The sequence below is a fragment of the Somniosus microcephalus genome, chromosome 3 (genome assembly GCF_052327205.1).
Source record: "Somniosus microcephalus isolate GS21.2 chromosome 3, FLI_Smic_1.0, whole genome shotgun sequence".
NCBI classification, from domain to species: domain Eukaryota; kingdom Metazoa; phylum Chordata; class Chondrichthyes; order Squaliformes; family Somniosidae; genus Somniosus; species Somniosus microcephalus.
In genome coordinates, this window is record NC_140989.1 from 22,752,703 (window position 1) to 22,777,563 (window position 24,861).

Sequence of the window (24,861 nt, forward strand, 5' to 3'; positions counted from 1 at the left end):
CCTTTTTTTAGGCTGAAAAACCTTCAGATTCAGCAGGGCCCCTGAGAACAGCAAAACTAGATGGTTCTAGTGATGAAAAGACAACTGGAAACACAGTACGTATGTTTTTGAATTGGATTAAGCTATTTACAGTAACTGCACCGTCTTTTCTGTTTCTGTTTTTATCCTTCACAACCCCCCACCCTTCCTTCCAACAAATAAGATTTAGTTCTGGCTGCTCGCCAGTCAGTGTGACCAAATGGGGGAGGGTGGGGCTGAGTCACCTAGGGGGTACTCTTGCACTCCTTCTAGTGCTAGGTTACAGAGTAACATTTACATGTGGAAGGAGGCGGTGGCTATCCTGTCCTCTGTCCTTGGTTATGGAGACTGAAATCATTTAAAGGCGACCATGCCAAATTAATTCTCTCTCTGCTCACACAAACCCCCCCCCCCCCCCCCCCCAGGGGGGGGGGGGGGATGTTTATTCATTCATGGGATGTGGGCGTCGCTGGCGAGGCCAGCATTTATTGCCGATCCCTAGTTGCCCTTGAGAAGATGGTGGTGAGCCGCCGCCTTGAACCGCTGCAGTCCGTGTGGTGAAGGTACTCCCACAGTGCTGTTGGGGAGGGAGTTCCAGGATTTTGACCCAGCGACGATGAAGGAACAAATTCTTAATCGGAAATCCCTGACCACATAGAGCTTTTTATTTAAAGTCATCAGGCTCTAAATTCCCTTCCAGAAGGGATATGCTGAAAATTACATGTGCGCATCCGTTCACCTGGACCTATTGTAAGAGACACCTGGAACCTGAAGTTCTTGCTTTAGTTTTCAACCACATTTTGTGACTTTTTCCTGTCTCTGGGTTACTTTTCAAAACTGAGCATGACGGCGAGCCCAGTCCCATGTTTGCTTTTCCTCTTTGAGTGCCCCGAAGTTTCGGTTTGCATTTGCGAAGGCCCAACAATCTCGCATGTTCTCATTCTTTTGCTATTAGCACTTTTTTTTTAAAGCACTGCTTACTTTTAGTTTAGATTTTCATGTTGCTGATATTGATGGTTCTACATGTTTCCTAAATTTTACTACAACAACTTGCATTTATACAGCGCCATGAATGGCGTAAAATGCCCCCAGGAGCGTAATCGGACGATATTTGATGCAGAGACATATTAGGACATGTGATGAGATGTAGGTTTTAAGGAGCGTCTTTAAGGAGGGAAGAGAGGCGGAGAGGTTTAGGGAGGGAATTCCAGAGCTTTGGGCCTAGGCAGCTGAAGGCCCGGCCACCAATGATGGAGTGATGAAAATCGGGGATGCGCAAGAGGCCAGAATTGGAGGAGCGCGAAGATCTGAGGGTTGTAGGGCTGGAGGAGGTTACAGAGATGCGAAAGGGTTTCAAAACAAGGATGAGAATTTTTAAATCGAGGCGTTCTCCGATCGGGAGCCAATGTAAGTCAGTGAGTACGGGGACATGGTGCGAGTTCGGATAGGGGCAGCAGAGTTTTGGATGTCAGAAGCAATGGCTGTGATTTCACCAGCTGCTTAAGGAGTAAAACCTTTTGCAGTGTTCATCAGAAGACAGCGGAGACTTCTGCAGCACTGCTCACTTACCGAGCGATACCTCGGAGAGCCTTGCAGTGCGGAGGATATAAATGGACACCAAGGGAGAGGGAGAAACCGAAGATTAGTGGGGGGGAAGGGGGAATCCGATCCAAGAGACACCTTACACCCCATTTTTGAGCTGAAATGGGAATTGGATATTAAAAAAAAAAAAAAAAAAAAATTCTGGAATTTTTTCAATCCTATCTTTTTTAATTTCAGGTTAAAAGTACAACATCTCTTGTCCCTCCGCCAAAGCCCATTCGCAGGAGACTGAAGTCTGATGACGAGCTTCGTGCTGAACCAGACGAGCTTACCCAGAAAACCAGTGTAATTAATACTGTACTGGTCACGCAGTCATCGATTCCAAGGTAAATGTGATTCTTTTTAATTGCCTTACCCACCCAGATTGTGATTTTTGCCGTGGCTGGCATCCTGTGCTCAATCAATGCCCCATATTAGATCTAGATGTATGTCTAACCAATTGATGGTCCAGTTCAACTCTCCCAAGTTGTCTGCATTGTCAATTAATTTCAATATTAAGTTGTTTTTTTTTTCCTCCTTCCCTTTCGTATTCCCTCTGTTGTGCCCTCCTCCCAGCTGAGGAGGCAGGCTCTTTACCTGACTCTGCTGGGATATAATTTGACTACTGAATGCACACTTACAGAGCGATACCTCTGGCTTGCTTGCATATTTTCTCTCTCCTCCTCTAGCCTCCACGCCCTCGCTTCTCCAAATTGCCTGATCTCTGCTTGGCACTTCCCCTGCCGTAGTTCACCTGAGATTGGGGGCTTGCCACTTGGTAAATTTATGGCTCCAATGTTCTGTCCAATCCTTGCTGGCAAATGTAATGTTTCCAAAGAGGGGCTGGAGACTGCAGCTGGCCGATAACATTGTCCGTTCATCTCTCAGACTTGGGTTTCAACCAGATTGATGAGATGCCGGCCACCCGCCCCGCCCCGCCATTGGCGGGAGAGGTTCTAATTGAATATTTGGTAGACTCGGAGTGATTCCTAATTGTGCTAAGTCCAGATTGTGCAGTGGTCAATGTTTGAGTGTTGCTGAGGCAGGGGACAAGGATGGTTAATGGGGAAATGGGAAGTGTCACATTGGTGAGTCACTGACTTAACTCCAGTCACTTGAAGTTGGAACTCAATTGTGTTGGTGCAGAATTGGATCTTTACTTTGCATCCAACCCATATTTATTTTTACCAGACCTGGGATTGTCACTAATAAGGGCCTTATAGAACATGTTGATCATTACCTTGACGTTTCCCCCCCCTGCCCCACTTACACTTTACTCGCACCAAAAGAAATTATCATAGACTCATCGAATAGTACAGCACAGGAGGAGGCCATTCGGCCCATCAAGTCTGTGCAGGCTCTCTCGAAGACCAATCCAGTCAGTCCCACTCCCCCGCTCGTTCCCCAGATCCCTGCAATTTTTTCTCCTTCAAGTATTTATCCAATTCCCTTTTTGAAGGCTGCTATTGAATCTGTATCCACCGCCCTATCAGACCTAGGAGTTCAAATGGATTTCTAGTTGTAGGATCCTAGACTCCGCGGTGCACTCCGTAAGGTGGGACCTGACTGACTGGGCTGTGTTGCACAGAGCACTGCTGCACATTGCCGATTTGTGGGACAGCTACCACCCTCCCTCACTGTATGGGGAATAGAAACGAGCTGCTTATATAAAGTAAAATAAAAATGGAAAATGCTGGTGATACTCAGGCAAAAGGTCATTGACCTGAAACGTTAACTCTGTTTCTCTCTCCACAGATGCTGCCTGACCTGGTGAGTATTTCCAGCATTTTCTGTTTTTATTTCAGATTTCCAGAATCTGTAGTATTTTTGCTTTTGCTACTAAAGTAAAGATGGGGGTGAAAATATTAACACCCCCTTGTTTAATTTTAGGTCAGTTGGCAAGGATAAAAAGTCTATTCAGGCTTCGATCAGAAGAAATAAGGAAACCAACACTGTGTTAGCCAGACTCAACAGTGAATTACAACAACAGCTGAAGGTAGGGAGAGGCTGGATGTACTGGTCAAATCAAATCAAATCAAATCAACTTTTATTGTCATTGTTAGTGCACAAGTGCAGTACAACGAAATGTAGGCTGGCGGCTCCCGAGAGTGTACATTTAGATTAAGACATTTAAACATTCCACATACATTTGTCTTGTAATACATTAACATAAACATAGCCATAATAAAGTGCATTGGCAGATGTGCAGGCTTTAGAGTTTATTTGTGGAGTTCAGTAGGATGACAGCCCTGGGAAAGAAGCTGTTCCTAAACCTGGTCGTACGGGTGCGAATGCATCTGTAGCGTCTCCCAGATGGCAGGAGGGCAAACGGACTGTGGCTGGGGTGGGTAGGGTCTTTGATGATGGACCGTGACCTCCGTAGACAGCGTTTCTGGTATATGTGCTCTATGGTAACTTTGTGCTGTAATGTCCGTGAAACTTAAAGCCAGCCAAAACTGCAGGGAGCAATGCTCGTCATTCTTTGAACAGTGAATTAGCCGAGCCTGTCTTCAGCTGCCTTTCTTCAGATCACGTCAAATGAAGAGGTGACGCTCAAAGCCGTTAGGATGGGCTTTAAATGGAGAGCACGTCAGATCAATTGGGCTCAATAATCCAAGCATTCATTTAAAGAAAAAGACACATGAATACCTCTTCATTAGTTTAGATAACCTTTTAAGTCTCCCTATTCAAGGATGTTCAATATTTTTTCCACAAATATCTGTGGGGGGGGGGGGGTTGGGGGGGAGTCTGATCGTTATCACCAGTTAGTTTATTCCTTTCCTACCTTGCATGGCAAGCGTGCAATGTCATTTTATTAAGAGATGGTTAAAAAGCTCATGGGCAATATATTTGTGCTATTTTGTTTTTGTAAGCAACTATCAGTTCATTCTTGTTAAGATGTGACACTTGTGTACAGGCCATAAAATGACATTGCCTTTGATTTAACATTCCCCTTCGTGTTCAGTTTACATGAATATATAATCGCCTAGAACTCCTCGGTGGATGTCCCTACAGTGCAAAGGCAGAAATAAAACCTTGATAATTGGACCTGAAGACCTACAGTCCGGCTCGAGTTTACTCCGCCGTTATCTTTTCACATGAATGGAGTCAGTTTTGACTGAGAATTAGGAGAAAATGTGGGAAATTAACATATTACTCCGCTTTTGCTGCCAGAGTGTTACTTTTGAGGGGTTTACCTCTGGGACTGTGTGAAAGAAGTATTCAGTTCCAATTGGCAGGATTACAGGTACTAATGATTTTGCCCATCATGGCTAACACATCAGTTACAGATGGAGTCGGACTGCAGAAATCAGTAAAGCTGGGCTTGATGAGACAGACGTGTGATTGGTTTTCTATGCCACGTGCTTAAATATGATCGCAGTCAGAAACTATAAAGAACTCTTGTCATGCATGCATACAACATTTTAGATCATGATGTTTTTGATAATCCCCACTTTCAAACTCTCAAAACACATGAAAATTTGAAAACTTTTTAGAACGAGCCCAGTCCCAGGGTTGACTACTGCAAAATCTCTATTCCAAAGTGCACAGCTGGCTGAACTCGGCCCATACAACATCGTGCACTATGTCCTCTGCACAAGCACAATAGTAACACTTGATGCTTTAAAACTCCCAGCGTGTCAGCCTTGGCTCAGTGGGCAGTGCTCTCACTTCTGAGTCAGAAGTTTGAGAGTTCAAGCCCCACTCCAGAGACTTCAGTGCATAATCTGGGCTGACACTTTAGCGCAGTACTGAGGCCAATCCGTTTTGAGGTCAGTGGCTAGTGTGCCTCCGGGCGCGATGTGCCACGCTGCCAGTCCCTCGTTTTCTCTGCGCTGCCTGCGAGAAATGGTGAGAAACTAGAGAGCGTGAGTCGGCCAGCGCCACCTTGGTGCATCGGCAGAAAGAGCGGGGTGCGGGAGTAATAAAAGGAGTTGGAGAAAACAAGTGACGGTGCATGCTGTGAGAAAAGCGAGGTGGTGTAAAGAATTAACCAAGACCTTTTCCTCTCTTTCCCCCCCCCCCCCCCCGGACCTGGACAATTGTCGAAGGATGTGCTCGAGGAGAGAATCTCCCTGGAGGTACAACTGGAGCAGCTTCGGCCATTTTCGCACTTGTAACGGAGGAGCTACCCGGCGCGTGGACGAGACTAAAAACGGTGTTTGGTGCGAGTGTGTCACCGGACCCCCCCCCCTCCCTGCAGGCAGTTTACCTGTGTTCAGCTTCGCCCGGTCTACTGCGCAGCAATACTTTACGTGGTTAATTTCATCGAGCTGCTGCACGCTTGCCACTTGGGTGCGGTTTGTCTAAGAGGCGGGCGGGGGGAGGGGCAATTGTAAAGCTGATGGGCATTCAGGCCCTGGGGGAGGGAGGGATTTGCAACAGTTTTGATTCTACAGAAGAGCAAATAATTTCAGCACCTCTCCCAGATCAGTCCACGTTACAGACAGCAGAGCTGGCTTGCCAACGGGACGGAGCGCTCCTAAAATAAGATGGCCTGTTGAATCCTCTGGACTTGCTGTGGTTGAAGGAGGGTAGCTACCAGCCAGCCGCAACATTGAAGTGCCCATGTTCAGTCGCTGGTGTGTAGTCTTGGGTAACGTTACTTTGATAGAATTATTGTGCTTGTTGCGAGGGAAGGGGTGGAAGAGCTGCGCTCGAGTGGAATATTGTTTCCTGTGTCAATGTTCAAAGGAGTGTCTCAAAATGCTTCTCCGCTACCATGGCTTTCCTTTTGGGTGAGGACTAGGGTTTTTTTTTGTTTCGGCAGCTTGTGTGTGAAAATGGCTGCTTGTGTGTGAAAATGGCTCACCTTACCCTTTTCACTTTCAGACCATTCAAAAAAAAAAAAAAAAATTCCCATTGCATTACTGCAGTAAAACACTAAGAACACAGTGTCCCTAAACATTTGGAGCGCCCTCGGGGGGGGCATATGTAATGAAATGTTTTGCACTACTGACTGAAGTATAAGTGTATTCATGTGTTGCTAGGTATGGTTCAAAACCACTTTTTAATTGGAGGGTGTAAAAGATAATATATGTTTGGAGTCGGGGTGAGAATTTAGAGACAGCCGCGGAGGTGTTTTTTAATAAATATTAGACAGTCATTCGTTAAGGACCCAACAGCCTGTTGTGTTTATGTTGAAGCAATCTGTTGGTTTGTGCATGTCTAGATGCTCGTGGTGAGCTGGCCTTTTTAAATTGAGTGCACTGGACTCACTAATGAAGCTGCTGTGTTAGCCGTATCCCAGTGGCTTAACTGTTCAATACAGTGCGCCAACGCTGGCTGCTGCACATGCCCGCACGGTTATGGTGGGGGTGGGGGGGGGTGTTTGTTTTGCTTTTGGCTTTGCCGTCCCCATCCGTCTCTGCCGTCTGTCCACTCGTAGGATGCATCCGTCGGAGGAAACTGGACCTCAAACGGGCAGCCTCGTCTCTGAGCAGGAAAGAGCAAGCACTGTTGTTTTATTGCTGCACCTTGTGTCACTTCTCTTGTCAACGTTCACGGCGGGGGTGGGGGGTGCGGAACGACTGGTGTGTGGCATAAACCATGCGCGGGTGAGGTGGGTGCGGGCCGTGTGTGTGGGGCGCCTCGCGTTTACATATGAAATGCCACCACTCAAGGGGCGAATCTGTGTGCAGTTTGCATGGGGGGTGCATCTGTACTTCTCTTCCCCACCCTCCCTCGAAATGACTGATTAATACGTGGGGTTTGTGCAGCAGTGTGGGGATCAATTGTGATGATTTAAGAAAGACGACTTTAGTGTGTGTATATGTTAATGACTTGCAGTTCTGAGAGTTCTCACAACACAGCCTCTATCTGCATGTTACTGAGCGACATCCACTTGTTACATTGCCATTCTGCCTGCATAGCCTTCTGAGTACCAATTACATACTGTCTGTCTCCCTGACACTGGTAAAGGTGATCCTCTTTAAATTTAATACTGGGAGTTTAATCAAAAATTGTACAGAACTAGAGAATATTTCTTTAAATTATTATGCGAAGAGCAAGATTTTATAATTAAGTTTGACTTCAGTGTTCAGTATTCTAAGGGTTAATGTGATTTGCAGTTTCTTATCTCTGAATATATATACTCATCTCTGTGTAAAAAAAAAAAAAAAAAAGTTTTTTCTTTCAATTTGGGACTATCTTTGGTTTCTGTAATTCACTTCTTCAAGCCTTACTGTTCTGGCTTTATAGTTTAAAGGAGGGGGGCGGGATGGACTGGGAGGGGAGGCTTCCTATTCTGACCCAGTGAGAGCCGCCTTGCTATTCAGGTCGATGTACTGTATAAGGGGGATGATGTAAATTGTATGATACATACTTTTGATCTCGTATGTAAATTTCCATTAAATTGCTGACTAACAGCAACTCTATTTAATTGCTTATTCTGGCTCTGGGTTCTTAGATGTTAAACTGCATGGATGTATCTTGGCAGAGCAAACTAGCAACTGTGATTTTTACACAAATAAAACCGCACAATATTTTATCTGACTGCCCGCTCCATTCACCATTCATTTACTGCTTTCTGGAGTTCCGTTCCCAGCCGGAACTGTTAATATCCAAACTGCAGCTGTAAACACTTGTGAAGTGTTACACAAATTTTCCCGCAATCTACTGTTTTCAAGAAAAATGAATATTACTGTAGCCCTGACACGGGACCTCTAATATGCCTTTAAGATCTTTGTGATGAGACCGGCAGTGCATCACGTGGTTAATTCATCTTCCAACTGCTGCCATATACTCTGCTCCGTCAAATCAAACAGCGAGACCGTGCCATAGAAATGAGACACATTTCTCACAACATCCCCACTTGGAAATATATCGGCCGTTCCTTTATCGTCACTGGCACAAAATCCTGGAACTCCCTCCCCAACAGCACTGTGGGAGCACCTTCACCACGCGGACTGCAGCGGTTCAAGAAGGCGGCTCACCACCACCTTCTCGGTCAATTAGGGATGGGCAATAAATAAAAACAAAAAATGCTGGAAATACTCAGCAAGTCAGGCAGCATCTGTGGCGATAGAAACTGAGCTAACATCGACCTGAAATGTTAACTCACTCCACAGATGCTGCCTGACCTGCTGAGTATTTCCAGCATTTTCTGTTTTTATTTCAGATTACCAGCAGCCGCAGTATTTTGCTTTCGTATATGGGCAATAAATGCTGACCTTGCTAGCAATGCCCAAATCCCGAGAATGCATGAAACAAAACGACATACTAAGTTGCATAAATGTTAATCCTGAGCACTATTTTGAGATAAATCACAAGTACAGGACAAGACAAGTTTGGAGCTGTAGTCGGGAAGGACTTCAGTGTGATCATTACTTGGAATGGTGCCTCTGGTATGGTACTGGAAGGAAAAAAGCTCAAGTTACTCTAGAACCAATTGGATATTCTGATGGGATTATAGATTGCTATAGAAGGATGAGTTAGACGGGCTGAATGGTGACTAGTAACGTAATGTATCCTGTGATTATCATCTCAGACTTGCAGTGCTTGTGTCAGTTGCTTCTTCATTGGGCACATCATCTACATGGAGCCAACCGTGCTTGCTACGACACGTCAACATCAAAATATGTTGCGTGCAAACAAAACTAAACTGCCTCTTCCAGCGCCACACTGGCTCCGTAACTGAAACCAACAGAAGGGAAGTTGGCGAACAATTCTTAGCCCGGCGGTTTTAGAAAATACGATTAAATAGTGTCCTGTCGTGGGGAATTGTGGATGGTGTCCAATATAGTACATGGCATCACTAATATTGGGTGGACTTAAAAGATCCTGTGGCCAATGTTTTCCCCCTAATTTTTTTTGGGTGAGGCCCATTCAAAGTTTCACACATGCGCGAACTTTAACAATGGAAAAGCCGGTCCCAGGCTGCGCGGGACAGGCAGACAGCCGCGTGGCCGCACAACTTACAGGGAACGTTGCCCTATTTCCAAGAAGAGCAGGGGAGTTCACCCCAGTATCCCTCAACCAACATCACTAAAATCAGATGATCTGGTCATTATCACATTGCTGTTTGTGGGAGCTTGCTGTGCGCAAATTGGCTGCCGTGCTTCCTACATTACAACAGTGACTACACTTCAAAAAGTACTTCATTGGCTGTAAAGCACTTTTGGACGCCCGGTGGTCATGAAAGGCGCTATATAAATGCAAGCCTTTTTTTTTACACGAGCACAGCACCAACTAGGCGGAGTACTGGTTCTTAGACAAGCAAGGTGGAAAGGAGGTAGATATTGAGTTACGGCTACTTGGTTAACAACAAAGTCATCTTGGACTGTCTGATGTTTACAGCTACCAAGCAATCCAATGGCCTGATACTTTCTTCACTGAGCACATCCGACGGTATTTCTTGCGTAGCTTCAATAACCGTAAGTGTTAAAAGCGGTTTCGCCCATAAGCTGCTGCCTTCAGCTCCTCACCTTTCTGCTATATTGGCTCCTGGGTTAGTTTGTACTGCAGCAGAAACTGCACTTTGGAGCAAAACTTGTGCAGTGGTTTTTCTCATTACTGGTAAATGAGAGTGCAAGGCGCTCTTGATACTGCATTAGCCTCTGCCCACAAATCTAGTAAAGTGCCTCATAAAATCCGTTACTGGACAGCAATGCCTCTTTTAAAGAACCAACAATCTTGGCTAAAGTGCTGTGACTTGGCCTGAATACAAATGTGCAATGTACTTTAAATATGTGAAGTATTATACCAGGTTTAATTGCAACACCGCCTTCAGTGTGCCAGTGCAGCCTTCGGTTGCCTGAGGAAGACCAGGACCTCAAACCCAGCACCAAGCTCATGGTCTACAGAGCAGTAGTGATACCTGCCCTCCTGTATGCTTCAGAGACATGGATCATGTACAGCACTGGCGAGGTACCACCAACGCTGCCTCCGCAAGATCCTGCAAATCCATTGGCAGGATAGACTTTGTTGTTAACCAAGTAGCTGTAACTCAATATCTACCTCCTTTCCACCTTGCTTGACGTCCATGTTCTCGCTTAGGCCAACATCCCTACCATTGAAGTTTTGATCACGCTCGATCAGCTCCGATGGACAGGTCACGTCGTCTGCATGCCCAATATGAGACTCCCAAAACACGCGCTCTACTCGGAGCTCCGACATGGCAAGAGAGCCCCAGGTGGGCAGAGGAAACTCTTCAAGGACACCCTCGAAGCCTCCTTGGAAAAAGTGTAACATCCCCACCGACACCTGGGGACCCCGGCCCAAGACCGCACAAAGTGCAGGAAAAGCATCCGGGAAGGCGCCGAATACCTCTAGTCTCTTCGCCGGGAGCAAGCGGAAGCCAAGTGCAAACAGCAGAAGGAGCGCACGTCACCCCACCCACCCGCCCCTTGAAAGGATTCGCAAATTTCATGTCTTCCCCCGAAGATTTACTTTTGGCTTATTGGGGGAACCCTGGCTGGACTGAGTTTAAAATCCAGGGCTCAACAAGATGGCTGCGGTCAACCTCATGGCCAAGGCCTGTAAGTTTCAGTTTGGGCTGACAAAGAAGGAACTTTCCAGAAATTAGAAGGCAGACAAACCACCTGCATTTATGCATGAGAAGCAAACCAGTGGCATTCGGGCCTCTGATTAAAACCCATCAAGGCCATTTGCACAGTCAATCAATATGTAATAGCTGCGTTCAGACCTTCGTTAGAGGACATCAGCACTGTTTGCAAACGATCAACGGGGCATTCAAGCTGGAATGGCCCCATCACGAAACCAGTGGGACAAAGGGGAACACTTATGAGACGTTCAAAAACCGATTAACCGGCCATCCAGGTTGATGGGCCCAGATCGGTTTCCTTTGTATAAGCTTCAACACGTCCAGGTCAGACAAAGGAACAAGCTGATCTGGCGAGAGATAAGGACTCCCAGGAGGGGTATAACTAGTCCCTCAGGAAGCCATCTCTCTCTCTCTCCCGCCTCGACTCCGGTGCCCTGCCTTACCATCAAGAGGATCATCGACGAAGAACCCGTCCAGGGAAGCAGGGTACCCGCAGTTACATTTAAATCACTGGGGTATCTCTGCTTTGGGCGGTGAAAACCCTAAAGACATCGGCAGGCAACAGGGCACGGAGCAGGCGCTTCAACATCCTAGACTGGTGAGCATCAATTTTCTGGCCCATCACAAGACAACCTAGATAGGTGTAAAAGGATGGGAGTTAAGGGGAATTGCTAAAGTGTCATTTTGGTCATTTTCCCTCGATGTGTCCGTTTCTCCTCCCCCGCTAAGTGTAATTGTGTTGCATCCATAGCGATTTTCTCTGTATAGTAATTGTTCTCTATTTTAATAAACATTGGTTTTCTTTGCACCGAACCACTGGTCTCGTTTGTCTATATCGCTACTCGTAAATAAGTCCGGTGCTCAGAACTAAAAGGAGGAAGCGATTCGAACCGCACGGGACTGGAGCAGCTCAGACACGACTGATTGGCCGGCCACAAACCCCAAACCAAAACCCCCTGCAGAAATGGCAAGCCAGGTAGGAACATCGGCGACGGTATGCGATATGACAGACAGTGGTGCGGAGGGAGAAACCGCAATGGAAGAGAGGTTGTCCACTTCTGTGTGTAGAAAGGTCCATATCGCCAAGAAATGGGTGGGCGCTATGTTAAAGGCCGAGCGTCCCATAGACGCCGCTGCCCAGTGGACGGCGAGTAAACAGCATAAGAGGGCAATTGAAAAGGCAGTCTGGTTAATGTGTTATAAGAAACGGGTCCTAGTGCTGGACAGGGTTGTAGCAGCACAGGCTGCCAAGCTCAAGAAATTGGCCCTAGAAATGCAGGATAAGGTTTTAGCGGAAGAGAAGGTGCTAGTGGCGTTTCAGGCGTTAAGCCAAGAAAGAGCACAGACAGCCAAGGAACACCAGGCAAAGGTAGAGTGCCTGGAGGCCCAGGCCCTTGGAGTGCAACGGGAACACCAGGCAAAGGTAGAGCGCCTGGAGGCCCGGGCCGTCGAGGTGCAACGGGAACACCAGGCAAGGGTAGAGCGCCTGGAATACCAGACCGCTGAAAGTAAAGCCAGTGCTAGGCGCAAGATGGAGCACTTAGACTACCAGTTCAGAGAGGCGAGGGGCAGCGAGATAAAGCTGCAGGACACGATTTGCGACCTCACCCAAAAATTAAAAGAGCAGGAGGAGAAAGTAAGGGAGGTAAAGGCAGCATACAAGCTAGCCTGCGACCGGGGGTTCGAGGAGATAGCTTGGGCATGGCCTTATCGAGGGCGAAGGGCATGGTATGCCTCATCAGCCCAAAGGTGGGCCAGTCGGACTTTACCAGCAACCCAAACAGAACCATCCCACAGGCAGCACCCAGAACAAAGTTGGCTAGGGAATCCGAGGTCCCACGGCCGCCACCCATAGCTCTGAGTTTTCAGGAGTGCTGGCAGCGAGGGTGAGGTGGGAAGGGAAGCACAGCAGGCCCCGTTAGATAGGCCGGGGCCAGGACCGGTGTACCCCCTCCGACAACGGAGGTACGGCCCGCCCGTTGATGACGAGAACCCAAGGGCCATCCAAAATCAGTTTGTGGTGCCGCATGGCACCCAACAGCTCAGGGCCATGGTTAGTCAGATCCCCAAGCTCACCGAAAAGGGAGACCCCTCTCTGCACTTCAGGGAGATAGAACAGGCAGCGTGCGTCAATGACTGCGATGATGCAGAGCAAGCTAAGATGCTGCTGTTTTCTCTGGGGAGTAATCTCCTCCAGACCCTACCTGATGAATGTAAAAAGGGGCATGAGGATTTGAGGAACGAGATATTGGAGGCCATGGGACTCAATGACGGTAGTCCGTTCGCCCGGGTGGGAAAAACGGTACAGCTCCCAGGGGAGTCCCCGCAGGTGTTCGCAGACAGGCTGTGGCCAGTCTACCGGAGCGCGTGCCCAGGAATACCAGCGCGGACATTACTGAACCAAGTCCAATTGACCCACTGGTTCCGTTGTCTAATGACAAACTGCCTGCCCCAAATCTGAGCCCAGGCTGAGCCCCCAGACCACCAAGGAAACGGTGATCTGCCAGCTCACGATAGCATTTAAAAATATGAAGGGTATCGAGACGCCCCAACCCAAGGGAAAAGTCCATGAGGTTAAACCTGGGGGCCAGAATAAGAAAGAGTGGTACGAGGAGGGGAACCGTCCCTCCCAGACTAAGTTAAACTGTTACGGGTGCGGGAAGGACGGCCACTGGCGCAAGGATTGTAAAAATCCATGGAAAGACAATAAAGTAAAGAACTCCACAGCCCCAGCCCAGAAGGCAGAGCCAGGTATCCCTCCCGCTGCGATCGAGCCACTCTTGGAGTCGATACAATCTCTCTCCCTGACCAGCCAGGGGAGAATAGCAGCCACCACCAGTGCTTTGACCCCGTCTGCCCCATCCCACTCCCAGCAATGACTAGAACCAGCGCAGCCTGTCGACCTGTGTCCCTGCGAAAATGCTGAGGGGAGCAGGCCCTATGTTAAGATGGGGGTGAAGATGGTGCAGGGGAGATATTCGGTGGACACTGGAGCTTCCAGCACGGTGGTCCATTCGGAAGACCTGACCAATTCACCCCGGTCTAACAAGGTCCCATGTAGCTTAATGGGATCCACAGGGAACGAGCAGGCTGGGGAAAGGTCAAAACCTTTGGCCATAGGTTTAGGATCCCTCCATACCATGTGGGAGAGTAACCAAAAGACCGACGAGGTGGCCAAGCAGGGGGACAGGGAAGGAGAATTCTGGGACCCCTGTAGAGCAGGCCCGGTAGCAGCAATCCAGGACAAGGGAGGCACACGGGGTAGCTTTGGCCCCGGACCAAAAGCAGGTCCAAGCCCAAGACTCCGCCTTTAAGGCCACCCTGGTAAGGAGAAAGAATTTAGAACGGGGTTGCTGGCAGGCTGCTAGTTATATTAAACAAAGTAAGTTGTTTAAACCTGAAAAGAAAGAGCAGCCAGTTGGGACAAGGTCTGAGGTTAGAAATCCTCAACCCGCAGCGGGTACAAGCTCACAGGCTGCACAGGCAGGCACTGTGGCTTGTGTTAGGGGAGGAGCCATTCCGCCCACTGTTCAGGACACTCCCCCAATCCTCTGGGATTAAGATGGGAAGGAGCCCGAGCGCGAGAATCCCTCCCCTGACCCAGGTTTGGAACCTGGGGGCGGAGGCTCACAGCCTGCTGCAACAGGCAGCGAAAGGTTACCTGCCCTCAGCCCAGGTTTGGGAGGGGAGGGACCCGAGGGAGAAGGCATCCAGCCAGCAAGGACTGTGACCCGAGCCAAAGGCCCACCCACCAAGAAAACCCCATCCGTAGCCCTCCCTAGAAGGTCCCCTCGGCCACCCCAGCCCAGAAAAGTATGGTCACCGGCTCTTCAGTTAAAAAGGATGGCCTCCCGTGTCAGGGAGAAGCTGAAAGACAGAGGTCCCCAGCCAGCAGCCATAAGCTGCGAGGGACCAGAAGTGGAGCTCAGTGCAGCCTGCAGCAGTCCAAACAGGAATTAGGCTGGCCGCCCGGAGACGAGCGGCGGATGTCTATAGTTTAGGTAGTATAATTTTAAGTAATGTGTATAGAGGGTTAAGTTAGGGTGTTTTGATTTAATTCTATGTAAGGAACCGGTAGTCTATAAGTTTGAAGTTTGAAACCGTTCCAGAGTGCTGTCTACATGAGCCGAGGTCGCGGGACCCGATCACACTTCCCCCGAGCCAGGGAGCCTCCAGGGAACCTGGCTAGATGCTTTTATGTCTTTTTCAGAATTTCGAAATGTGCGGAGGCATAATCCTGCTCGCCCTGTTCGGGCTGAGCCTCGCGAGAAGGGGCGACGTCGAGGACCATCATATTTTCGGATGCTCTGGGAAGAGAGCACCCCTAGCGCACGATGGAAGTGGTCTATGGGAGGCGGATGAAATCACCTCGTATGTCCACGAGGGGAGCTGGCCAGGATGGCTGGGATCCAATTCAACCCAGTATTCTAGCGAGACCGGCTTCACGTATGGCGAGGCCTCCCTCCAGTGCCCGAGGATACGAATCGTCACCCCAAGGATTAGCGTCACCGTGGGCAAAAGAATATGACGTGTAATGGGGACGTTCCCCTGGATAGGTGGTGGTGGCTCAGAAAGTTAAGCAAAGACATGGAGAACCCTCGGGTAGAGTGGGAAAGGTTAGGGAATGACACAGGACCATTACAGGGACCCAGGGAGGGTTAAGTGTGTGCTGAGATAAATGGTGGGAACCGCATCAGGGGATCTACGTCTGTATGTGGGGATCAGAGAAAGCCTGCCCCACGGGCGTTTCCATCATTTTCTGTAGCCAGTGGCAAAATAACGGGAGGGGGATGGACTGGGAGTCTCGCCTGGATGCATGCACAATCCCATACTCCCCAATCTCAGTTAATGGCACTGAACTAGTGACCCGGCCCCTGCCCACAACCCCAATGTCACGGACAATAGCAGAGGGATGCCCTGCCACCACCAAGGGACCAGGGAACGGCCTGGTGCTAGTACCCACAGACCAGGTGCTGTACCAAGGGGTACATTACGCGGTGGCCTCGGTGATTTTAAACCTCACTGAGGTACACTTACCCGCATGGTGCCCCGCAGAGACTGCCAAATTGTATCAAGCCCTATTAACAGACATGTTTTGGAAATTCCGTGAATTTGACTTTTTGGAGGTCAATAAGACCGCATTGTATATTCACAACGAGATTTGGGACGGGGTTGGGAGGCAAAGAAGGGGTGTTTTTAATTACATTTTAACTGGTTTTAACACGGGGTCCTCGGTCATCAACAGTTTAGATGACATCGAGCTGCAGACCCAGATTAATGGTCTAAAAACGCAATTAAAGGGTATTTTAACTGATGAGAATAAGGTGGTAGGTTCTGAGTTGCATGAAGACCAGGCTATGACTCTCCATTTGAAGGAGATCATCGCGGAGCTGGAAAAACATGCAAAGACGGTAAATGCTCTCATCAGGGAGGACAGAAACGCTTCTGACCAGGCTGCGCGAAACGAGGTGTGCGTGCTGTATGGAGCATGGTTGCTGGGCGAGGGCCGCAGCAATCTGGAGGATTTAAAGCAAGGTTTAGTCCCCTCCTGGATCAGCAACAAACACCTCGCAGCCCTCCACCCTTTTGAGAACGCATTAAGCCCGTGCCAGCTCCGGTTAGCTCTGAGGCCTACCCAGTCCCAGTGGACTGTGGGTGGTCCAGCCACACCGTCATGGGGATAGTTATAAGAATGCCGGTCATGGGCGGGATGGCCCGACCCGCACCGGTATACAGGCTGGAGAACATTGGAATCATTCAAGGGGGTGCACACATTTGTTTTGCAGCAGTCCCGCCCTATGTCATAAAGTGGGAGCACGCTATGACGGGTACTGACCTCTCGGGGTGCCGTAGCCGGGGAGCACATATCATCCTGTGTCCCCCACACTTGAATGCCTATTCGAAACCACAATGCGGGTTCAGAGCTGCTGACGCAAAACCTATAAATTGTACCATGGAAGCCATGGCACAAGGCCATGTTCCCCCACAGGTAGCATATATAGGAGGTGGGACATATTGAGTCACCACAGGAGCGTCTCACTACCAGCACGGACAGCACAGCTGGTGCACGGTGAGTGACAGCAGCTTCTGCTTCAAACCTGAGGCAGAAGTTCAAGTGGCACAAACACGAATTGTCCCCATTCCTGAACCATCCACTGTTCACCTCACTGTGGAGGAGAATTTTACCCACCTCCAGAAATATGTCGCCCACTTCGGTTACCAGATTCCCCCTCTCCCAGAGCACCTTCCCAAATTATTAAAAGCCGTTCTAATATTGCAAAAGCACTTCTACACTTTGGAACAGAAGACTGTACAGATAGGGGCCGACATTTTAGATATTACGACCCCGCCCTGGTGGGACGTTTTTGAGAGTATAGAGGTTCCCTCCTGGATTCGTATGGCATCCCACATCTTAGTAGCCTGTCAGCTAGGGATCGTCCTCTACCTGGTTTGTGCCCAGTGTAGGAGAAAGGGTCCCAGGGTAGAATGTAAAGTAAAAGGGTTGTGGAAGGACCAGTATGCCTGGGTGGAAGAAGAAACACCCATGTGAGTTTTGTGTCCTATCACTGCCGAGTGATGGCAGATCCCTTTGCTATTTTTAATAAAGCTCGTTCCTTCAGTTTGTTATTTTTAATAAATATGGGTTTTTTTGGCCTGATGTTTATTTTTATTAAAGGTTATGTGTTGTAATGAAGTTTTATGATGTCCCAAGTAGTGCAGGGGTGTTGGACCCCCTCCGTGCTTGGATTATTGTAACAGATAGTAATTGTTTCTATCGATAGATGCCTGTCGTGCACTGCGGTTTTCTCTAAGTAAGGGGAATGTATGTGTCGAGGGATCGTGGATAGATAAATATAGGGGAAGGTTGTTAGTGGGGGGTCAGAAATTTGCTCACCTTGATTGGGCACTTCAAGCAAGTTTCAGTACCTTAGGGGCAACTGAAAGGATTCACAAATTTCATGTCTTCCCCCGAAGATTTACTTTTGGCTTATTGGGGAAACCCTGGCTGGACTGAGTTTAAAATCCAGGGCTCAACAAGATGGCTGCGGTCAACCTCATGGCCAAGGCCTGTAAGTTTCAGTTTGGGCTGACAAAGAAGGAACTTTCCAGAAATTAGAAGGCAGACAAACCTTCTGCATTTATGCATGAGAAGCAAACCAATGGCATTCGGGCCTCTGATTAAAACCCATCAAGGCCGTTTGCACAGACAATCAATATGTAATAGCTGCGTTCAGACCTTTGTTAGAGGACATCAGCACTGTTTGCAAACGATCAACGGGGCATTCAAGCTGGAATGGCCCCATCACAAAACCAGTTGGACAAAGGGAAACACTTACGAGACGTTCAAAAACCGATTAACCGGCCATCCAGGTCGATGGGCCCAGATCGCTTTCCTTTGTATAAGCTTCAACATGTCCAGGTCAGACAAAGGAACAAGCTGATCTGGTGGGAGATAAGGACTCCCAGGAGGGGTATAACTAGTCCCTCAGGAAGCCATCTCTCTCTCTCTCCTGCCTCGACTCCGGTGCCCTGCCTTACCATCAAGAGGATCATCGACGAAGAGCCCGTCCAGGGAAGCAGGGTACCCGCAGTTACATTTAAATCACTGGGGTATCTCTGCTTTGGGCGGTGAAAACCCTAAAGACATCGGCAGGCAACAGGGCACAGAGCAGGCGTTTCAACATCCTAGACTGGTGAGCATCAATTTTCTGGCCCATCACAAGACAACCTAGATAGGTGTAAAGGGTGGGAGTTAAGGGGAATTGCTAAAGTGTCATTTTAGTCATTTTCCCTCGATGTGTCCGTTTCTCCTCCCCCGCTAAGTGTAATTGTGCTGCATCCATAGTGATTTTTCTCTGTATAGTAATTGTTCTCTATTTTAATAAACATTGGTTTTCTTTGCACCGAACCACTGGTCTCGTTTGTCTATATCGCTACTCGTAAATAAGTCCGGTGCTCAGAACTAAAAGGGGGAAGCGATTCGAATCGCACGGGGCTGGAGCAGCTCAGACACGACTGACTGGCCAGACACAAACCCCAAACCAAAACCCCCTACACCCTTCAACCACCGTCTGCCCCACCTGTGATAGAGACTGTAGGTCCCGCATTGGACTCATCAGTCACCTGAGAACTCATTTTTAGTGTGGAAGCGAGTCACCGAGGGACTGCCTAAGAAGAAGAATTGAGTTCTGTGCACGTGGTAACTGTTAGCTAATACAGTGGTGTTCATATCAGTTGCTCAGCAAGAATGCACAGCAGAAGTTGCATGCCATTGACCTAGACACTTCACCATGAAATGAAGACATTGCTTTATTTTTCGTTTCACTTAAAAATCCTAACACACTGTACATTGCATATAATCCACACGATTAAAATTGGAAAACTTGAGAATGTATTGCAAAAATCCTAATGTGTGCACTTTTGGTGCTCTTGTTTATCCCAGCTGAAAGCTTTCAATGACCGGTGATGACCGCCTTCTTGTGAGATCAGGTCTCTTCGACTGCAGCACGAATACCACTTTCTAAAATGGAGAGCCAGGTGGCTTTATCTTCCTCGGTCTCTGTTGCGCAAATCCATTGCCGTTTCGGTCCTTGCAGAACAAATGCGTTTTGGATGTCTGAAACCCAAGAAAGGTGGTGCATATTTTTACTTCTCCAGGTGGAAACGTGTAACAGAAAATGGTTTGGCTGCTGTGCGCCCGAGAACACGGAGGTCGGCTATGATCCAATTTGGTAAAGAATCCTAAAGCTACCACTTGGAACCCAATTTGCAAAGGCAATGGACGTAACGCCTGTTTCAGGTGGATGTCCTGACCAATAGCGCTCACACTAAACGTGCAGATGCCTTAGTGGACCTTTCAGCGCCCTTTTCTCGCTCGAAATCGGTGCTGCGCAATTGTGAATTTCTAGGCCGTTAAACCAAGGCCCTGTCTGACCTCTCGAGTGAACGTAAAAGATCCCACGCCACTCTTTCGAAGAAGAGCCGGGGAGCTCCCCTGGTGTCCTGGCCAACATCAGTCCCTCAACCAATTTCATTAACAAAAAAACGATCTGGTCATTTATCTCAATGCTGTTTGTGGGAGATTGCTGTGCGCAAATGTGTTGTCGCATTTCAAGTGACTACACGTCCAAAAAATAAACTTCATTGGCTGTAGGCTGCTTTGGGATGTCCTGTGGTCGTGAAATGAAAAATCTTTCACTCCTGAAACGTGGAAAGAAAGGGTGCTTACTGCTTTATAAAGTCACTGCAGCAGACAGTTTGTTCTCTTTCTCCCTGGGGGTTTATCTTAAATCACTGAGCAACATGGGGATTTTATCTGGAATGAATGACCTGTGAGTTGTGTACTAGTGCAATGCACTAATATACTGGCACACTGGTTATGTATGGATTTTCACTTTAATTGAGTGACAATTTCCATGAGCTAGTTGGTCTTGTTTTTAAAGGTATGTCTATTGTTAACTTGAGCTGCTAGTCAGGTTTTCCTCGAAGGAAATCTTCCTTTTTAACTGAATTGCTTCAGGACACCCAAGGATAATACCAGTCCTTTATTTAAATATCCCCAGATCAGTTTTTTCTTTTCTCGCTCGCGCTCTCTAGTAAAGCACTCCCGCCAACCATGCCCTGGCCAAACCTCACCAACCCGGGCATCTCTCGCTCTGCTATCCGAGCTACTGGCCGAGCAGCAGGTACGTTTTAAATCTCTCGGCGGGGGAGGGTGGCAGGACGACTACAATTGGCGGCAATGTCGCTTTATAAGAGGGGGGAAAATCCGGCGTGGTGACCCTGCGGCGGAAGGTGCATTTGTGCGTACATCTAGTGAGGCTGCTCCCCTTGTGACCAGAAATGTAGGTACTCAATGCTCGCTGAGCAGCCTCATGGAGGAACGGCCACTTGTACCAGAACGTAGCCAATAGAACCATGAGACAAAACGAGGAGCAAAAAGAAAACAATCCCTCACGCCCCCACCCCCCCCGTCCGTTACCAGAGTGAGACGGGGCAGCTATTCTCAACATGCCTCGTGGCTGAAGGGACTCGGCTGTGACCAGAACCTTGTTCTATGCCCTGTGCATCAATGCCTGCCAACCTAATACAAGCAGGTAATGGAGTTAGATATATTTCTTAAGGCTAAAGGGATCAAGGGATATGGGGAGAAAGCAGGGACAGGGTACTGAGCTTCGATGATCAGCCATGATCTCATTGAATGGCGGAGCAGGCTCGAGGGGCCGAATGGCCTACTCCTGCTCCTATCTTCTATGTTTCTATGAGTACAGAATGTTGCTATACATTTGGAGTCTGGGATGTCTTCGACGAGAAGCCTGGAAAGGGCCACGGATGCCAAAAACTGGAGAGATGTCGTTGGACTTCGTTCAAAGGGCAGATGAGAAACGGTTCTCGAGGCGAAAACGAGGGCATCATTGAAAAGGAAGAGACTCAGGTCACTAATGTGCTCGTAAATCCTGGGAATGAAAAAAACATTTTAAAAATAATTCACATCCAGAGCGTTTAACACTCAATAATATAATTGCATTTTATACTGCAGCCTGTTGCATCTCGCGACGTAAAGTTCATATCAATAAGCAGTATACGACCCGAGGTCTGGAATTCCTTCTCTAACCCTCTCCCTCCACTTCTCCTCCTTTAAGACCCTCCTTACAACCCACCTCTTTGGCCAAGCTTTTTCTCACTCCTCCCTGTTTGGCTCTGGAGTTGAAATAGTGCCACGGGATCTGTTACATCCACCGGAGAGGGCAGACGGGTTGACATCCCGTCCGAAAGACGGCACCTCCAACAGTGCAGCACTCCCTCAGCACTGCACTGGAGCTTCTGTGAAGCGACTTGGGATGTTTTCCTACATTTAAGGTGCTGTATAAATGCAACTTATTACTGTTAGAACCCCCACCCCCGGTTCAGTGAGTCACAGTGCAATGTGCCTACGGAACAATTGCTGATGACCAATGTCAGGAAGGCACCCCAGCACCCTCTGGTGGAATGCAAGTTCATGACCAGGTGGATGCGTTTCCAATCTCCACAGTGCCAGCGGGGAAGCATCAAAGCTTCCTCACAGCAAGGGCTGTGGGGAAATCATCGAGCCACCGTCATGCACCTCCTGAAAGGCACTTACAGGACAGAGGTTCTACGACCAATGCAAACTGCTAGACATCTTGGCTGTGTTATCAAGGGAAGGGGGAGGAAACAACATCACAACCGCTGAAGAAAGTTTGGAACGGCAGAGCTCTGCATCGTACCTGAAGGAGGCACAGATCTTTCCGTTGAGGAGACTCATCCGAGCCACTTCCTGAACCTGGATCAGGTACCTATTTGCCTCCAGCAGGATCTGTAAACAAATCACATCCAGTTTACCAGCAGCTGCTTCGAATGCAGTTCTAGGGCAACAAAGCCCAACCTCATGACCCCCCCTCCTCCCCGCCCCTTTAACAGAGGTGCACTGCTAACATTGTGGGGAAAGGGTGAGTAGGTTGGGCCTCTACTCATTGGAATTCAGAAGAATGAGAGGCGATCTTATCGAAACATATAAGATTGTGAGGGGGCTTGATCGGGTGGATGCGGGGAGGATGTTTCCACTGATGGGTGAGACTAGAACTAGGGGCATAATCTTAGAATAAGGGGCTGCCCTTTCAAAACTGAGATGAGGAGAAACTTCTTCACTCAGAGGGTAGTAAATCTATGGAATTTGCTACCCCAGAGAGCTGTGGAAGCTGCGACATTAAATAAATTTTAAAAGGAGATAGACAGTTTCCTAGCTGATAAGGGAATTAGGGGTTACGGGGAGCGGGCAGGGAAGTGGACGTGAGTCTAGGTTCGGATCAGCTATGATCCTATTGAATGGCGGAGCAGGCCCGAGGGGCCGTATGGCCTACTCCTGCTCCTACTTCTTATGTTCTTATGAAAGGGTGGGGGGTCTATCCAAACTGTCGGGTACTTGTTTTCTCTCTCATCCTGGGCGGGGAGTAATGCTCTCACTCAAGTGACGAGTGATATTGGCCAGTGGGTGATGACCTAGGAGCCCCAGCTGAATTTTTTTACTCACCCAAGTGTAATGGGTATCACCAACCCAACCAAGACCAACTCAACACTGGCACAGCATCGAACCGGGGCTCAGCACCAGCGAGGGCAGTGCGCTTAACTATGATATGGGGGCGTCCTCCTGGACTGTAAGTTCTTTGTGTGTTTTTTGATTGTATTATACAAGTCATTTATAAGAACAAATAAGTAAGAATTAGGAGCAGGAGTTGGCCATTCGACCCCTCGAGCCTGCTCCACCATTCAATGAGATCACGGCGGATCTTCGACCTCAACTCCACCTTCCCGCACGACCCCCATATCCCTTGATTCCCCTAGAGTCCAAAAACCTAAGAAGGACAAGTAATTTCTTCCTTTTATTTTTGTTCATCTGCAGGGGGCGAGGAGAGCTGATTAGTTAAAATCATTAGACTCTTGAGGCCATTCAGCCCATCGTGCCTGTGCCGGCTCTTTGAGAAGAGCTCTCCATTTAGTCCCACTCCCTCCTCTCCCCATAGCCCTGCAAATTTTCATGTCAGCTGTGGCTCAGTGGGCAGCACTCGCCTCTCAGTCAGAAGGTTGTGGGTTCATAGTCCCACTCCAGAGACTTGAGCTCATAAAGCTAGGCTGACACTCCAGTGCAATGCTGAGGGAGTGCTGTACTGTCGGAGGTGCCGTCTTTCAGATGAGATGTTAAACCGAGGCCCCGTCTGCTCTCTCAGGTGGACGAAAAGACCCCACGGCCACTACTTTGAAGAAGAGCAGGGGAGTTCTCCCCGGTGTCCTGGCCAATATTTATCCCTCAATCAACATCACAAAAAACAGATTATCTGGTCATTATCACATTGCTGTTTGTGGGAGCTTGCTGTGTACAAATTGTCTGCCGTGTTTCCCACATTACAACAGTGACAACACTTCAAAAGTACTTCATTGGCTGTAAAGTGCTTTGAGACGTCTGGTGGTCGTGAAAGCTGCTATATAAATGTAAGTCTTTTCAAGTACCTCTCCTCCTTTAAGATGCTCTTTAAAACCTACCTCTGTGACCAAGTTTTTGGTCATCTGTCCTAATATCTCCTTACATGGCTCGGTGTCAAATTTTCTTTGATAATCGCTGCTGTGAAGCACCCTGGGACATTTTACTACATTACAGGCGCTAGATAAATGCAAGTTGTTATTAATCCAGATCCAGAGGCTCAGAATTGGAACACTATGTTCTTCTTGTCACCTTGGATCAGCATTGAGCATTCTCGGCTCAGCAATGCACGTTACACTGAATGACTTCAGAGTGCCGCTACTGGTGTTACATAGGCCATCGGGGCAGCCATTTTGCGCACAAGGTCAGGCAGACAGCGTTGTGATGATAGACCGGTTGATCGGTATAAAGACGGGGTGGGTGGGGGGGAGTGGGTGTGGGGGAGGGGGGGGCTAAAAACTACAAACGATGGAAATTTGTAAATAAGAACAGAAAAATGCTGGAAATACACAGCAGCCATCAGAGAAGCGAAAATAATCCACGGTGCATTGAACGGCCAGCCTTGTTGGGATAGCAGCGGTGAGCTGCAGGGTGCCGGTCGCACTCCCAGAGGCCTGTTGTGGAGGGGGGAGAAGATTCGGCTGGTTCAGGCACTGGACCAGGGTCTCGGGTGCGTCAGGAGGTGGGATGGAGGGGGAGGGGTGGCTGTCGGTTTTAACGTGCAGCCCTCGCGGGTGGAGCATAACTGCTCCTCTTGTCTCCC

At 48.5% G+C, this 24,861-nt stretch overlaps 2 protein-coding genes across 14 annotated transcripts in view; one reads left to right on the forward strand and one right to left on the reverse strand.

Annotated features, from left to right (window-relative positions):
• The window catches only part of reps1 (RALBP1 associated Eps domain containing 1), an 80,104-nt gene extending 72,009 nt beyond the window's left edge, over positions 1-8,095 (forward strand). For 7 of the 9 annotated variants that reach the window (XM_085979268.1, XM_085979260.1, XM_085979261.1 and 4 more), the window contains 5 exons: positions 12-95; positions 1,798-1,946; positions 3,355-3,369; positions 3,490-3,595; positions 5,652-8,095. In XM_085979268.1, the coding sequence (XP_085835394.1) occupies positions 12-95; positions 1,798-1,946; positions 3,355-3,369; positions 3,490-3,595; positions 5,652-5,720 (423 nt within the window). In that variant the 3' untranslated portion in view covers positions 5,721-8,095. The remainder of the gene's footprint in view (positions 1-11; positions 96-1,797; positions 1,947-3,354; positions 3,370-3,489; positions 3,596-5,651) is intronic. The other 2 variants (XM_085979269.1, XM_085979262.1) reach the window with 1 other exon arrangement.
• An 11,301-nt stretch (positions 8,096-19,396) lies between these two features.
• Positions 19,397-24,861, reverse strand: part of ect2l (epithelial cell transforming 2 like) — a 66,994-nt gene continuing 61,529 nt past the window's right edge. For 4 of the 5 annotated variants that reach the window (XM_085979274.1, XM_085979271.1, XM_085979270.1 and 1 more), the window contains 3 exons: positions 22,351-22,439; positions 21,389-21,561; positions 19,397-19,721 (listed from right to left, as the gene is read on the reverse strand). In XM_085979274.1, coding sequence (XP_085835400.1) covers positions 19,591-19,721; positions 21,389-21,561; positions 22,351-22,439 — 393 coding nt within the window. In that variant the 3' untranslated portion in view covers positions 19,397-19,590. Of the gene's footprint in view, positions 19,722-21,388; positions 21,562-22,350; positions 22,440-24,861 lie in introns of those variants that run through there. The other variant, XM_085979277.1, reaches the window with a different exon arrangement.